A 15,414-nucleotide genomic window follows, 5' to 3' on the forward strand; every position below is an offset into this window, starting at 1 on the left:
TCTCAGCACCCAGAAACAGAGGCAAGGAGCGGGGCGACTGCGCCCTCCGCCCTACTCCGCTGATCCCGGGGCCGCGGCGTCCCTGTGTCCGGTGGTCTCCTATACGACCCTGGCGCACTAGTAGGGTCTGCAGCGTATCACGAGGATCAGGCCAACTTTCCCGCCCCATACGTGAGGGGCCGCCTCGAAGCCCTTTCCGCCACGGACGCTCAAAACTCCTCCTGGCAGTTAGACCTCACCGCCAGCCGCCCGCCGCCCGGCGCTGCACTTCCCTGCCCGCAGGAGGAGCCACGTCTCGCGCGAATACCTCCACCTCTCGCGACACTTGCCACCCGTGCCCTGCGGCCCTGCGCGCCCCACTCGCGGTCGCGCGCCGCGCTCCCGGCCGCCTCACCTTTTCGCCCGGCATCCGGGCCCGCTACTCGCCCACTGGGAGCGCCGTGGCGCCTGGTGTTCGGCGCGAGCCCGGCTGGGCCGCAGGTTCCGCCCTGCTCCGCCGCGCCCCGCCCGGGCTGGGGTAAAGGCCGCGGCCGGGCCATGCCGTGTCCCCCTCAGGGAGGGCAGGAGAGCCTGAGGAGTGGCGGGGCCGCCAGGTGAGTCCGTGTCGGGCGGCTGGACCGAGGGAGGCCGGGCTGGGTGCCGGTGGGTGGTGCAGCGCTGCGGGGCCGGGATGCGGAAGCCCCTAGCCTGGGGGAACCCTGGGCACCCTGTGAACCCTGTTTACCCTATGGTCTGCACTGGCTGTCCTGCTGCTGTCGCGGGACTGCGGGCGGACAACCTGAGCCCGAGCTCCGACGGCCCGGAGCGGGGCGCCAGGGCCTAGGGTCGCGGGGGCTAGAGGCGCGCCAAGGTGGCTGAGGTAAGTCTGTGCGGGTAAAAGGACAATGGAGCCGAAAGCCGGCGTCTACCGTCCCGCTGGGCCCGCGTGAGATGCGCTCCTGCCCCCTGCCCTACGGGGCAATTTAGAAGTGTCCCTCTGGTGCCTGCGGCGCTGGTCATTGCCGAATGGAAGGAGTGCTGGAGAGGTAGAAACAGCTGGTCAGAGCAGCCTCTGCGGTAGGAGGCTTTTGAGGTCGCTCGTTACCTTTCATCTGAGATTCTGGCTGTGCGAGTGGGCGTGCGCGTGCGCACCGTGGCCCCGGGCGAGATTTCTTTTCAGAATTTGTGCCACCGCCCATTAATCGACTTCAAGGATCCATCAAAAATGATTGGTTCCTGAGCGAGTAGTTTTATTTTTTTTGTATTTTAAGATTCCGTTAGTTGTGTAATGGTAGGGGCCTGGAGCCCAAAACCTTGGCGTTACTAGGACAGGGCATGACCCAGCTGACTTGGAGTAAATTTTCTGCCTTTAACTACATTTAGATTGGAAATTAGGGTAAAATGTTTTTGTTGCAATCAAGTTTCGAGCATGTGGTCCTGTAATTCTGGGTTTGTTTTATAACTTATGGACTGAGTAAAATTACCCAGTTTTCCGAGAGAATTGGGAACTCCACGCAATGGTTGATCTAATAGAAGCATTTTATTTAAAGCTTCCACCCATCCAGCTGCTAATTTATGTTATTTTTCTTTTAAATTATGTAGATGTTGTTGTTGCAGAAATGGCTCCGTAAAATGGTTAGTTTTGTGCTTGTGTACGTGTGCGAACAGTTACACAGTTAAAAAATCATTTTCCTGATAGTTTTCTTTTGTCTTTAGAGAGCGAAATGTCATCAGTGCAGTCACAACAGGAGCAGTTGTCCCAGTCAGATCCATCCCCATCACCAAACTCATGTAGTTCCTTTGAGCTAATAGACATGGATGCTGGCAGCTTGTATGAACCAGTTTCTCCCCATTGGTTTTATTGTAAGATAATAGATTCTAAGGAGACATGGATTCCTTTCAACTCTGATGATTCACAGCAGCTGGAGGAGGCATATAACTCTGGTAGGTGAAAATTGTGACTTGGAATAGACAAAGACTTTCCCCTCTTCAAACTATAGTATAATGGTCCTTATAGTGAGTGCTATGAAAACTAAATTTTAGATTTTTCCAGTTAAATAATTTCTTACAGCATTTTATATAGAACTTCTGCACTAATATCTAGCCAATCAATAATATTCCAGAATTTGGTCTGTATTTTGAAAACAGTATCTATTATTATTTCTGCATAGTTACCCAATAATTTTTTTTTCCTTAGAGTTGGGGACCTAATTATATTGTCTAGGCTGATCTTGAACTCCTAGGTTCAAGCAATCTTTCTGCCTGGCCTCCCAAAGTGCTGGAATTACAGGCGTGTTGCACCCTGTGCCCAACCCCCCAGTAATATCTTTAATGTTCTAGCTTATGTTTTGTTTTATAAAGAATGTGTAAGGCTGGGTGCAGTGGCTCATACCTGTAATCCCAGCACTTTGCGAGGCCAAGATGGGCAGATCACTTGAGGTCAGGAGTTCGAGATTAGCCTGGCCAGCATGGTGAAACCCCTTCTCTACTAAAAATACAAAAATTAGCCAGATGGGTGGTCTGTGCCTGTAGTCTCAGCTACCTGGGAGGCTGAGGCAGGAGAATCAAACCCGGGAGGTGGAGGTTGCAGTGAGCCAAGATTGTGCTACTGGACTCCAGCCTGGGTGACAGAGTGAGACTTGTCTCAAAAAAAAACAGAAAAAAGTATGTATAGAGTGGGGTGTCACAGTGCAGAAGAATGAACTCTCTAACTTGTCACTTGACTTTTCTTCTTTTATAAAACAAGAATGATTCTATTTATACTGAATCATCATGATGTGATTATTAATTTACCTTATGGTTTCCAAGCAAACTCAGAAAAATCACATTATATACCTTTTTTTTAAGGGGCACTGCTATCTTTCCTCAGAAAAAGAACAAAACTGTTCGGGTAATATTTTTTTCATGTTTCATTAAAATCAGGAATGGTTTTGACGGTTTGTAAAGTAGGTAGTGAAAAAGATATGAATTTAATTCCATTTTGTTTGGTGTTTAGCCAAGTAGGAACTGTTCATTCATGTATTTTATAACATTATTTAGAGTATAACTCAGAATTGTATGTTGGGAGATATATTTTGAAATATGTACTTCTTTTTCCCTTTTCAATCCTTGAAAGGAAAAGATTGTAATGGGAGAGTTGTTCCTACTGATGGGGGCAGATACGATGTTCATTTGGGGGAAAGGATGCGGTATGCTGTATACTGGGATGAACTAGCATCGGAAGTGAGACGATGTACATGGTTTTACAAGGGGGACAAAGATAATAAGTATGTTCCCTACTCGGAGAGCTTCAGCCAAGTTTTAGAGGTATTCTTTTGACTCTTTTTACTTATTCTTTCCTTCTCTTATTTAATCATCTTTCTTTTGTAATTTATTTTGTGAAATTTCCAGAAAGAATTTGGTTCTGTCTGTATCACATTATAAAACATGATAAAGCATTTCTATTTGCAAGCAAGTTTCAGGATGAAGTAGTCTTATTTTCAGGTTTGTTTTTTTTTTTGAGTTGGAGTCTCGCTCTGTTGCCCAGGCTGAAGTGCAATGGTGCGATCTTGTCTCACTGCAACCTCCACCTCCCGGGTTCAAGTGATTCTCCTGCCTCAGCCTCCCAAGTAGCTGGGATTACAGGTGGCCACCACCATGCCTGGCTAATTTTTTTGTATTTTTATTAAAGATGGGGTTTCACCATGTTGGCTAGGCTGGTCTCAAACTCCTGATCTCAAATGATCTGCTGGCCTTGGCCTCCCAAAGTGCTGGGATTACAGGTGTGAGACACCGTGCCCGGCCTTTTTCAGATTTTAGAATACAATGGAACTGGCTGTGTTGTTTTAAGGTGTAAAAAAAGAAAACAGTACTCTGGGCCTGGTGGCTCACGCCTGTAATCCCAGCAGTTTGGGAGGCCGAGGCAGGCGGATCACCTGAGGTTGGGAGTTTGAGACCAGCCTGACCAACATGGAGAAACCTAGTCTCTACTAAAAATACAAAATTAGTCGGGCATGGTGGTGCATGCCTGTAATCCCAGCTACTCAGGAGGCTGAGGCAAGAGAATCACTTGAACCCGGGAGGGGGAGGTTGTGGTGAGCTGAGATCGCACCATTGAACTACAGCCTGGGCAACAAGAGAAAAACTCCATCTCAAAAAAAAAAAAAACAAAAAAAACTGTTGTGCACCGTGGCTCTTGTCTGTAATCCCAGCACTTTGTGAGGCCAAGGCAGGAGGATGACTTGAGCCCAGGAATTTGAGAACAGCCTGGGCAACAAATCGAGACCCCATCACTACAAAAAAAAAAATACACACACACACACACACACACACGCAAAGTCTATTATGCTATGGTCACAGGATTGATCTTTTTTAGCTTTTATTTTTCTTGCTCTGAAAACTGAAATTTTTCTTTAAATTGGAGTAGAACATTAGTATTTGTTTTTTTTTTTTTTTTGAGACAGAGTCTCACTGTCGCCTAGGCTGGAGTGCGATGGCACGATCTCGGCTCACTACAACCTCCGCCTCCCAGGTTCAAGTGATTCTCTTGTCTCAGCTTCCTGAGTAGCTGGGACTACAGGCGCCCGCCACCACGCCTGGCTAATTTTTTGTATTTTTAGTAGAGACGGGGGTTTCACTGTGTTAGCCAGGATGGTCTCAACCTCCTGACCTCGTGATCCGCCTGCCTCAGCCTCCCAAAGTGCTGGGATTACAGGCGTGAGCCACCACGCCCGGCCTTTTTCTTGTTTTGTTTGTTAGTTTTCGTTTTTGAGACAGTCTCACTCCGTTGCCCAGGCTGGAGTCCAGTAGCACGATCTCGGCTCACTGCAACTTCTGCCTCCTGGGTTCAAGCACTTTTCCTGCCTCACCCTCCTAAGTAGCTGGGATTACAGGCGCGCCCCACCACACTGGCTAATTTATTTTTTTTTGAGAGGGAGTTCCACTCTTGTGGCCCAGGCTGGAGTGCAGTGGCGCGGTCTCAGCTCACCACAACCTCCGTCTCCTGTGTTCAAGTGATTCTCCTGCCTCAGCCTCCTGAGTAGCTGGGATTACAGGCATGCACCACAATGCCTGGCTAATTTTGTATTTTTAGTAGAGACAGGATTTCTCCATGTTGGTCAGGCTGGTTTCGAACTCCCGACCTGGGATTACAGGTGTGAGCCACTGTGCCTGACTTACACCGGCTAATTTTTGTATTTTTAGTAAAAATGGAGTTTTGCCACGTTAGCCAGGCTGGTCTTGAATACTAGACCTCAGGTGATCCTCCTGCCTTGGCCTCCCAAAGTGTTGGGATTACAGGCATGAGCCACCACATGTGGTCTAGAACATTAATATTAACAAATATACTAAAATGTGAACAGTAATTATCTAGTGTAGATGATGGAATTAGGAGTGCGAGGGTGTGTGTGTGTGTATGTGTGTGTTTTTTCCCCTTTGTCCTGGTGCTACTATCTGTTGTAATTTGGAAATAGGCTGGGTGCTGTGGCTCATGCTTGTAATCCCAGCACTTTGGGAGGCCAAGGTGGGCGGATCACCTGAGGTCAGGAGTTTGAGACCAGCCTAGCCATTACGGCCAAACCCCATATCTACTAAAAATACAAAAGTTAGCTGGGTGAGGTGGCGGGTGCCTGTAATCCCAGCTACTTGGGAGGCTGAGGCAGGAGAATCGCTTGAACCCAGGAGGCAGAGGTTGCAGTGAGCTGAGATTGCGCCACTGCACCCCAGCCTGGGCAACAGAGTAAGACTCTGTCTCAAACAAAACAAAACAACAACAACAACAAAAAAAGGATTTAAAAATAAATTTGATAAATTAGAGTAGGATATTCTTACTGAAACTCATTAATACAGTAGTCTTCTTGTGAATAAGTTCAGTTTTAATAGGAAAGCTACTAGAGAACTCTAATGAAATGTGTTTTCTTTTGAGGAAACTTACATGCTTGCTGTAACTTTGGATGAATGGAAAAAGAAACTGGAATCTCCCAACAGAGAAATTATTATTTTACACAATCCAAAGGTAAAACAAAGCATTTATCTTGTTGAGATAAAAAGTTAATTGCACTATTAGGGAGAGCTCAATTGGTTTCTTTTGCTAAGCGTTCTATGTAGGATGACCTTTGTCACATTTTATATTGGATTCACAACTATGAAACTTAAAAACTTGTAGCTACTACTGTTACTTACCCAACTCAGCTTATACAAAATAATTTTCTTAGGGAAAATTATGCCACTGTAGAACAAGAAAATCACTGACATATTATGTGAGCATGTCTTCCATGTAGAAGGGCACTATTGACAGATCCATTAGCCTAATATATTTTCAGGGTTCTCATTTTAAGCTGTACGAGTTGCGTATCAAAACTCCAGTTCACATTTGACTGCGTGGTTTGAAAGACATCATTCTACACTTAAAACTGCATTGTATAGAGATGATTGTGTTGTAGAATATTTTTATTTCTCTGATCTGTTCTGTTTAAGCTTATGGTGCATTACCAGCCAGTTGCAGGGTCTGATGATTGGGGTTCAGCACCCACGGAGCAGGGTCGACCAAGAACTGTGAAGAGAGGAGTTGAGAACATCTCTGTTGACATTCATTGTGGTAATGTTAACCATTTATTTTTTCTTACCTTATGATGTATTTGTTTACTCCTTAAATTTTGACCTTTTTCTGCGGATTTAGATTACTTCAAGGTTTAAAAATCATCTTTAATCGTATGGGTTTATTCCAAGTTGAGATTAGCATCACTTTGTCTAAGAATCTTAATAGATGTAAAAATATCTTTTAAAACTGCTTAGCACATATGGTAGGATGGGTAAAATTTGGCAATACTATTCATGATGTATGTAGCCTGCTCTCTAATGATTCAGAAAAATAAATGTGTGTGTGTGTGTACACACACAAAGAATCATAAAGCAAATGTAATTGTTAAAAAGTTGAATGTCTGTAAAAAGTACGTGGGAGTGTCTGTACTATGCTTTCTAGTTTTCTGTACATTTCTAGTTACTTAAAAATAAAAAGTTTAAAAAACCTGACTGGGCATGGTAGCTCACACCTGTAATCCCAGCACTTGGGGAGGCCAAGGCAGAAGGCTCACTTGAGCCCAGGAGTTTGAGACCAGCCTGGGCAATATGGTGAAACCCCATTTCTACAAAAAATACAAAAATTAACTGGGCATGGTAGCACAGGTCTGTAGTCTCAGCTACTTTGGAGGCTGAGACAGGAGGATCACTCGAGCCCAGAAGGTTGAGGCTGGAATGAGTGTTTATCATGCCACTGCACTCCAGCCTAGGTGACAGAGTGAGACTCTGTCGCCAAAAAAAAAAAAAAGTTTTTAAAAACTGAAAAAAGGCCAGGTGTGTTGGCTCAGGGCTGTAATCCCAGCACTTTGGGAGGCCGAGGCAGGCAGGTCAGGAGATCGAGATCATCCTGGCTAACCCAGTGAAACCCTGTCTCTACTAAAAATACAAAAAGTTAGCCGGGCGTGGTGGTGTACGCCTGTAGTCCCAGCTACTCGGGAGGCTGAGGCAGGAGAATCACTTAAACCCGGGAGGCGGAGGTTGCAGCTAGCCGAGATCACACCACTGCACTTCAGCCTGGGTAACAGAGCGAGACTCGGTCTCAAACAAACAAAAAAAACCTGTTGGCATGAGCCACCGCACCCAGCCAAGTTTTCTTTTTCAGAGCTCAGAAAAAAAGAAAAAAATCCTGAAAAAAATTTTGCAGATTTATTTCAAGATAAATTAGAAACCAAGTAAAATCGGTGTATTTTTGCTACGTACTTAAATAAAGGACTATTTTATATCTTTTAAATTATCTGTTCATCTTTTAACTTGCTCATATTTATAACCTTTTCGTGATGAGTGGTATTAGAATACATGACTAATTATACAGAATAATTTTCTTTTTAATTTCATTTATAGGAGAACCTTTACAAATAGATCACTTGGTTTTTGTAGTCCATGGGATTGGACCAGCTTGTGATCTCCGCTTTCGAAGCATTGTACAGTGTGGTAGGTTTGCAAAGCATGTGAGAGAATATTAATCAGTGCTCTTGTGAGCTGAGATAAAGCCTTGTCTTTGGTCTGTTGTCTTAGCTGCATAAGAGGATTTAGAGAGTTAAAGACAGGTGGCAAGGTAGTAAAGCTTCTCAGCTTAGACCTGAAGTGCTAGGAAATTCCTGGGGTTAATAGTTTATACTCTTAACTATTGTAATAATCTTGAATGAACAAGCAGTTAATCCCTATAAAATTGTTTTATGATGTGATAGTCCTATTTCTAACCATTTCAAATTTACAGGGAACCATAAAGATGATAGAGTTTAATGAATAACAGAAGCATCAGTCATTTTTGTAATTCATACTGTGATAAACCTTTGATATTGTAATTGGAGGATTTAAGTCATTAGTATAACTAGATTTTGAAAGGTGTCCTCTAGGCTGGGTGTAGTGGCTCACACCTGAAATCCCAGCACTTTGGGAGGCCAAGGCGGGTCGATCACGAGGTTGGGAGTTCAAGACCAGCCTGGCCAAGATGGCAAAACCCCGTCTTTACTAAAAATACAAAAATTAGCCAGGCATGGTGGCAGACACCTGTAATCCCAGCTACTCGGGAGGCTGAGGCAACAGAATTGCTTGAACTGGGAGGGTGGAGGTTTCAGTGAGCCAAGATTGGGCCACTGCACTCCAGCTTGGGCAACAGAGTAACACTGTGTCTCAAAAAAAAAAAAAAAAAAAGGTGTCTTCTAAAACCTGATAGTATTCAAAGTTTAATTATTCCAATTAGGGTGTCTTATTCTACTGGCTAATGGTTCTAAACATAAACTAGAATTGTATTGTGGAAGGTTGAGATTGATGTGATACGAATTTCAAACAACAGTGTATTTTTTTTTCTTTAAAGTATTGGGTGGTGCTATCTATAAGAACCAGAAAGTTAGGATAGGAATTCAACTGCAAGACTGTTGTTGTATTGTCATGTCATTAAAAAAAAAAAAATTGTAACAGTTCCCATGATGCTGACGTTTTGAAGTTAGCCTTCTTTTTTTTTCATGTTCCTTTTTTTTTGTTTTTAAATATACTATTTTTTTTCCTGAGACAGAGTTTTGCTCTCTTGCCCAGGCTGGAGTGTAGTGGCGTAATCTCAGCTCACTGCAACCTCTGCCTCCTGGGTTCAAGTGATTATCCTGCCTCAGCCTCCTGAGTAGCTGGGATTACAGGTGCACATCACCATGCCTGGCTAATTTTTGTATTTTTAGTAGATGGGGTTTCACCATGTTGGCCAGGCTGGTCTCAAACTCCCGGCCTCATATGATCCACCCACCTTGGCCCCCCAAAGTGCTGGGATTATAGGCATGAGCCACTGCTCTTGGCCTGAAGTTAGCCTTCTTTTGATGAAATATTTTGTATGGTAAAAGCAAGTTGTTAGGCCAGGTGTGGTGGCTCACACCTGTAATCCCAGCACTTTGGGAGGCCAAGGCAGGCAGATCACCTAAGGTCAGGAGTTCAAGACCAGCCTGGCCAACAGGGCAAAACCCATCTCTACTAAAAATACAAAAATTAGCTGGGTGTGGTGGTATGCGCCTGTAATCCCAGATCCTCGAGAGGCTGAGGCAGGAGAATTGCTCAAACCGGGTAGGTGGAGGCTGCAGTGAGGTGAGATCTCGCCATTGCACTCCAGCTTGGATTATAGAGCAGTACTCCATCTCAAAAAAAAAAAAGTTATTAAAGAAACATCTTTTCCTATATGCATTCATAATTTTTCCTGAATACCACTTTATTTTTGACAGAAGTCAGTATGTGTTCTGTGCAAATGTAGTTAGAGTATAATTACATGATTTATTGCATCCAGATTCTACAGATTTGTTACTTCATTGTTGATGCATAAGTTAATTTTCTTTTCCAGTTAATGATTTTCGCAGTGTTTCCTTGAACTTGCTACAGACACATTTTAAGAAAGCCCAAGAAAATCAGCAGATTGGGAGGGTAGAATTTCTTCCAGTCAATTGGCACAGTCCTTTGCATTCTACTGGTGTGGATGTGTGAGTAATACTTAATACCTTTGAGTTGTTAGCTGTGATAATAATATATTTTCTGATCATTGCTATGCTTGGGGACATTTTTATGCTATAGCTGGCTGAATATTTAAAATTTCTTTTTTTTTTTTTTTTTTTTTGAGGCGGAGTTTCGCTCTGTCGCCCAGGCTGGAGTGCAGTGGCCGGATCTCAGCTCACTGCAAGCTCCGCCTCCTGGGTTCACACCATTCTCCTGCCTCGAGACTCCCAAGTAGCTGGGACTACAGGCGCCCGCCACCTCGCCCGGCTAGATTTTTGTATTTTTTAGTAGAGACGGGGTTTCACCGGGTTAGCCAGGATGGTCTTGATCTCCTGACCTCGTGATCCGCCAGTCTCGGCCTCCCAAAGTGCTGGGATTACAGGCTTGAGCCACCGCGCCCGGCCTAAAATTTCTTAGAGATATGCTATTAAATACTGATCAGTCCCTTGGTTTAATTAACCCTGGTTAGGAGTAGAGAGCTGTGTGTATCTTCAGTATGTTTTACTGGCTCACTAGTATTTACTATTACAGCTTCATTGTATCTTTAGCATTAAAGCCAAATGTTGCTATCTTCCCATTGTGTATAACCATTTCCATTTTCAGATGTCAAAAGCCATGCATACCCCAAGATGTACAAAGTATTTTGTTATTCCTTTTGTTATTATGTTTAAATAATATTTGTCCAAATTTAGAAAAAAGGGAGGATTTCTCAAACATTAAACTATTAGCATTTATAACTTAGGGAATAACTGGTACAGTGACTTTAAGTGACGGCTTTCTTTTTTTTTTTTTTTTTTTTTTTTTTTTGAGACGGAGTCTCACTCTCTCGCCCAGGCTGGAGTGCAGTGGCCAGATCTCAGCTCACTGCAAGCTCCGCCTCCTGGGTTCACGCCATTCTCCTGCCTCAGCCTCCCGAGTAGCTGGGACTACAGGTGCCCGCCACCTCGCCCGGCTAGTTTTTTTTGTATTTTTTTTAGTAGAGATGGGGTTACACCGTGTTAGCCAGGATGGTCTTGATCTTGTGACCTCGTGATCCGCCCGTCTCGGCCTCCCAAAGTGCTGGGATTACAGGCTTGAGCCATGGCGCCCGGCCTAAGTGACGGCTTTCTTAAGGTACAAGCCCATTAGTTTTGTTTGTAAATTTTATGGTAATGACAGAGAAGGTTGCTTAAATTGAGGATATGGGGCTCTCCAGCAAGTAGTGTGTTTCTAATATAGTTCTAGAATAGAACCAGGAGATGCAGGAAGTAGTCAGCATTGTTTCATAAGCTGACCATGCTGGTCTCAGAAATGGCTTTTCTGATTCTGTGTCTCAGTTCTCAGTACACTATGATTTGGGTATATTCATTTGCCAAACACTTCATTGTGGTGGGGTTCGGATTCTTTAATATTTGAGCAAATGCTAACAGGTTACTAAGGGCATAGCCCTTATAAATTGCAGAAGTAGTTGTATACTTGAATCTTTCTGGGAATTTTAAGAAACCTTTAACTGGTTATTAGATTTTGTCAATGTGGTCTTCCTCTGCCAGATACAAATTCTGTTTGCTTTTGGCACCTGGCACTCACACCTTTTTCTGCTTTTAGAAATTGTGCATTGAGAGAGGGAGCTCTTTATCATTCTGACCTCGTGATCTACCCGCCTCAGCCTTCCAAAGTGCTGGGATTACAGGTGTGAGCTACTGCACCAGACTGAACAGTATATTTTTTTTTTTTTGAGACGGAGTCTTGCACTGTTGCCTGGGCTGGAGTGTAGTGGTGTGATTTCAGCTCACCTCATCTTCCGCCTCCTGGGTTCATGTGATTCTCCAACCTCAGCCTCCCAAGTAGCTGGGATTACAGGTACACATCATCACACCCCGCTAATTTTTGGTATTTTTAGTAGAGACGGGGTTTCACTCTGTTGGACAGACTGGTCTCAAACTTTGGACCTCGTGATCTGCCCGCCTCAGCCTCCCAAAGTGCTGGGATTACAGGCGTGAGCCACCACACCCGGCCCTGAACAGTGTATTTTAAAGGACTTAAAAAATGTATAACCATAACACTATTATCACACTTAAAAATTTCTTAATGTCATCAAATACCTAGTCAGTGTTCAAATTTCCAGTTGTCTATTATATTTTATATACATATTTTTATGTATATTTTTATATACATTAATTATATATGCACATTAATTTTTATATACGTATTTATATAATTACAAACACATTTTAAACTGGGATCCCAATAAAGTCCATACATTGCAATTAGTTGATATATCTTTTATTATAAGTCTGTCTTGGGCTGGGCATAGTGGCTCATGCCTGTAATCCCAGCACTTTGGGAGGCCAAAGCAGGTGGATCATCTGAGGTCAGGAGTTTGAGACCAGCCTGGCCAACATGACAAAACCCCGTCACTACTAAAACTACAAAAATTAGCTGGGCATGGCGGCACATGCCTGCAATTGCTATGAGTTCGAGACCAGCTTGGTCAACATGGTGAAACCCTGTCTCTAGTAAAAATACCAAGAAATTAGCCGGGCCTGGTGGCAGGCGCCTGTAATCCCAGCTACTTGGGAGACTGAGGCAGGAGAATCGCTTGAACCTGGGAGGTGGAGGTTACAGTGAGCTGAGATTGTGCCACTGCCCTCCGGCCTGGGCAACAGAACGAGACTCCATCTCAAAAAAAAAAAAAAAAAAGTCTCTTAATTTCTTGATTACCACTTACCTCTCTGTCTACATCTATTGTTTTCTTGTAGTTTATGTATGGAAGAAATGGGTTTGACTTGTAGGGTTTCATATTTTCTGAATTTTGCTGATCACATCCCTCTGGCTTCATTACACATGTTCCTTTGTCCTCTTTTTGTTTTTTCCTATAAATCGACAATTGTTTCTTATAAAATGTTTAAGTCTAAGCTTGAAGGCTTAAAATTGGAAGTGGCTATTAAATGTATTTAGGTTTCCTGCTTAAATTATTTTTCCTTTTTCAGAGATCTGCAGCGAATAACCCTGCCCAGCATTAACCGCCTCAGGCACTTCACCAATGACACAATTCTGGATGTCTTCTTCTACAATAGCCCCACCTACTGTCAGACTATTGTGGACACAGTTGCTTCTGAAATGAACCGAATATACACACTTTTTCTGCAGAGGAACCCTGATTTCAAAGGGGGTGTATCCATTGCTGGTCATAGTTTAGGTAACAAAATGAATTCTGTGTGACCAGAGAAGACTATCACATTTTAAAGACACCTGTTTTTGAAGCACAGTGTCTTTTATCAGTAGGAAATTCAGAGGTCTAGAAGTGGTCTCTGATCAAGAAATTTGGAAGGGGTTGGAAGGGTGGTGGTAAATTGGAAAGAAAGACTCCTTGCTGTGTAGATTTGCTTACATGTGTAATTGGCTTATGACTTTTTTGTATAACAGACAGCCATTTAGTGCTAATGCTTAGAAATTGTCCCTTCTTCTATTTTACTTATAGGTTCGCTTATATTGTTTGATATCCTAACAAATCAGAAAGATTCTTTGGGGGATATTGACAGTGAAAAGGTAATTTAGATGTTCAGCTAGGTTTTCTTGTAGTTTTCTTTAGTAAGGATTTATAGATTTTAGACTTTTTTTTTTAGCTGAGTTTAGTTTCATGTCATGACATTATGTTTACACTTATTTCCATTTTAACAGACTTTTAATTATCTCTGTCATTCTTGGATTATAGAAGCAAGATAATAATATGCTTCTACAGATAATAATTGTTTAGTCTATCTTATTTTCTTTTGTGAACATGCACTGTTGGTCGAGTGTGGTGGCTCATGCCTGTAATCCCAGCACTTTGGGAGGCTGAGGCTGGTGGATCACCTTAGGTCAGGAGTTCAAGACCAACTTGGCCAACATGGTGAAACCCCATCTGTACTAAAAATACAAAAATTAGCTGGGCATGGTGGTGTGTGCCTGTAATCCCAGCTACTTGGGAGGCTGAGGCAGGAAAATTGCTTGAACCTGGGAGGTGGAGGTTGCAGTGAGCAGAGATCGTGCCACTGCCCTGCAGCCTGGGTGACAGAGTGAGACTCCGTCTCAAAAATATGCACTGCTGAGTTACGGAATCATTGAGCTAAATGAAGTTTGCATATGAACAAATGAATGAATTGGCTACAAATTGATATGATTTATAGAAACTCTGTTCGAAAGTATTGGGGAACTTGATGTTTAAACATTTTTAGTAAAAATTCCTATAACCATGTATCATCTATAGGATTGATTTGGTACCTATTTCTCCTGTTGGACCATGAGTTCCTCCAGAGCAGAGCTTTTGTCTTAGACTGTTTTATTTCTATTTCTTTCTTTTTTTTTTTTTTTGGAGATAGTCTCGCTCTGTCGCTCAGGCTGGAATGCAATGCAGTGGCACGATCTTGGCTCACTGCAACCTCTGCCTCCAGGGTTCAAATGATTCTTCTGCCTCAGCCTCCCCAGTAGCTGGGATTACAGGCACACGCTACCACACCCTGCTAATTTTTGTATCTTTAGTAGGGTTGGGATTTCACCATGTTGGTCAGGCTGGTCTTGAACTCCTGACCTTGTGATCTGCCCACCTCAGCCTCCCAAAGTGCTGGGATTACAGGCGTGAGCCACCATGCCCAGTCTAGACTGTTTTATTTCTTAAGCACCATTTTCCTAATTTCTTAAGCACCGAGCTCCCTTAAAATTCAGCAAATGTTTGTTAATGATGATGAATATTTTACTCATTTCTTTAAAAACATATTTTCAATTGAAGTCGCAAAACCTTGGAACCTCTTAATTTATATCTTGCATAAATGATAGTTTGTTAAAGTTAAGATACATTGCTGTGGAAATCTATGTGTTTCTTTACTGCAAAATAGTATAAAGGAAACTAAATAAATTTTGAAAATATGAGCTTTATAATTTTATTTTTAGGATTCGCTAAATATTGTAATGGATCAAGGAGATACACCTACACTAGAGGAAGATTTGAAGAAACTTCAGCTCTCTGAATTCTTTGATATCTTTGAGAAGGAGAAAGTAGATAAGGAAGCTCTGGTAAAAATAATCTTTTAAAACTTTATGCCAAGCCATTTTCAGTATTTTTATTGTTCATCATGTTTACTAAGTGCATACCCTTTAGACACTTTTTAGTCATAAATACTTTATTATTAATGTTCCTTAGCATTATTTATTTGCTTTTTATCATATCAAGTGACCTTTGCCTTGTTTGAAGTTCAAAGTTCAGATGGCCATATTGATATTCATAGAGCAGTGGAGCAGACTAACCAGTACGGCTCATAGAAAACATGAGTGCAAGAACAAACAAATAAATAACCATTAGCTATTCCAACTCTAATTTTCTGTTGTACTTTCAAGAGCTCTACTGTTATTTGCTTGTTTATTTTTTATTTATTTATTTTTTGAGTTGGAGCCTCA

General features: G+C 42.7%; 1 protein-coding gene across 8 annotated transcripts in view; it reads left to right on the top strand.

Moving 5' to 3' along the window:
• The first annotated feature begins 306 nt into the window (after nucleotides 1–306).
• The window catches only part of DDHD2 (DDHD domain containing 2), a 29,793-nt gene continuing 14,685 nt past the window's right edge, over nucleotides 307–15,414 (top strand). For 2 of the 8 annotated variants that reach the window (XM_037983582.2, XM_037983581.2), the window contains exons 1-10: nucleotides 317–593; nucleotides 1,679–1,923; nucleotides 3,095–3,285; nucleotides 5,882–5,971; nucleotides 6,433–6,553; nucleotides 7,876–7,965; nucleotides 9,854–9,989; nucleotides 12,972–13,180; nucleotides 13,463–13,530; nucleotides 14,911–15,033. In XM_037983582.2, coding sequence (XP_037839510.1) covers nucleotides 538–593; nucleotides 1,679–1,923; nucleotides 3,095–3,285; nucleotides 5,882–5,971; nucleotides 6,433–6,553; nucleotides 7,876–7,965; nucleotides 9,854–9,989; nucleotides 12,972–13,180; nucleotides 13,463–13,530; nucleotides 14,911–15,033 — 1,329 coding nt within the window. In that variant the 5' untranslated portion in view covers nucleotides 317–537. Of the gene's footprint in view, nucleotides 594–1,678; nucleotides 1,924–3,094; nucleotides 3,286–5,881; nucleotides 5,972–6,432; nucleotides 6,554–7,875; nucleotides 7,966–9,853; nucleotides 9,990–12,971; nucleotides 13,181–13,462; nucleotides 13,531–14,910; nucleotides 15,034–15,414 lie in introns of those variants that run through there. The other 6 variants (XM_037983586.2, XM_037983585.2, XM_037983584.2 and 3 more) reach the window with 6 other exon arrangements.

The sequence above is a fragment of the Chlorocebus sabaeus genome, chromosome 8 (assembly GCF_047675955.1).
Source record: "Chlorocebus sabaeus isolate Y175 chromosome 8, mChlSab1.0.hap1, whole genome shotgun sequence".
Classification (NCBI taxonomy): Eukaryota; Metazoa; Chordata; class Mammalia; order Primates; family Cercopithecidae; genus Chlorocebus; species Chlorocebus sabaeus.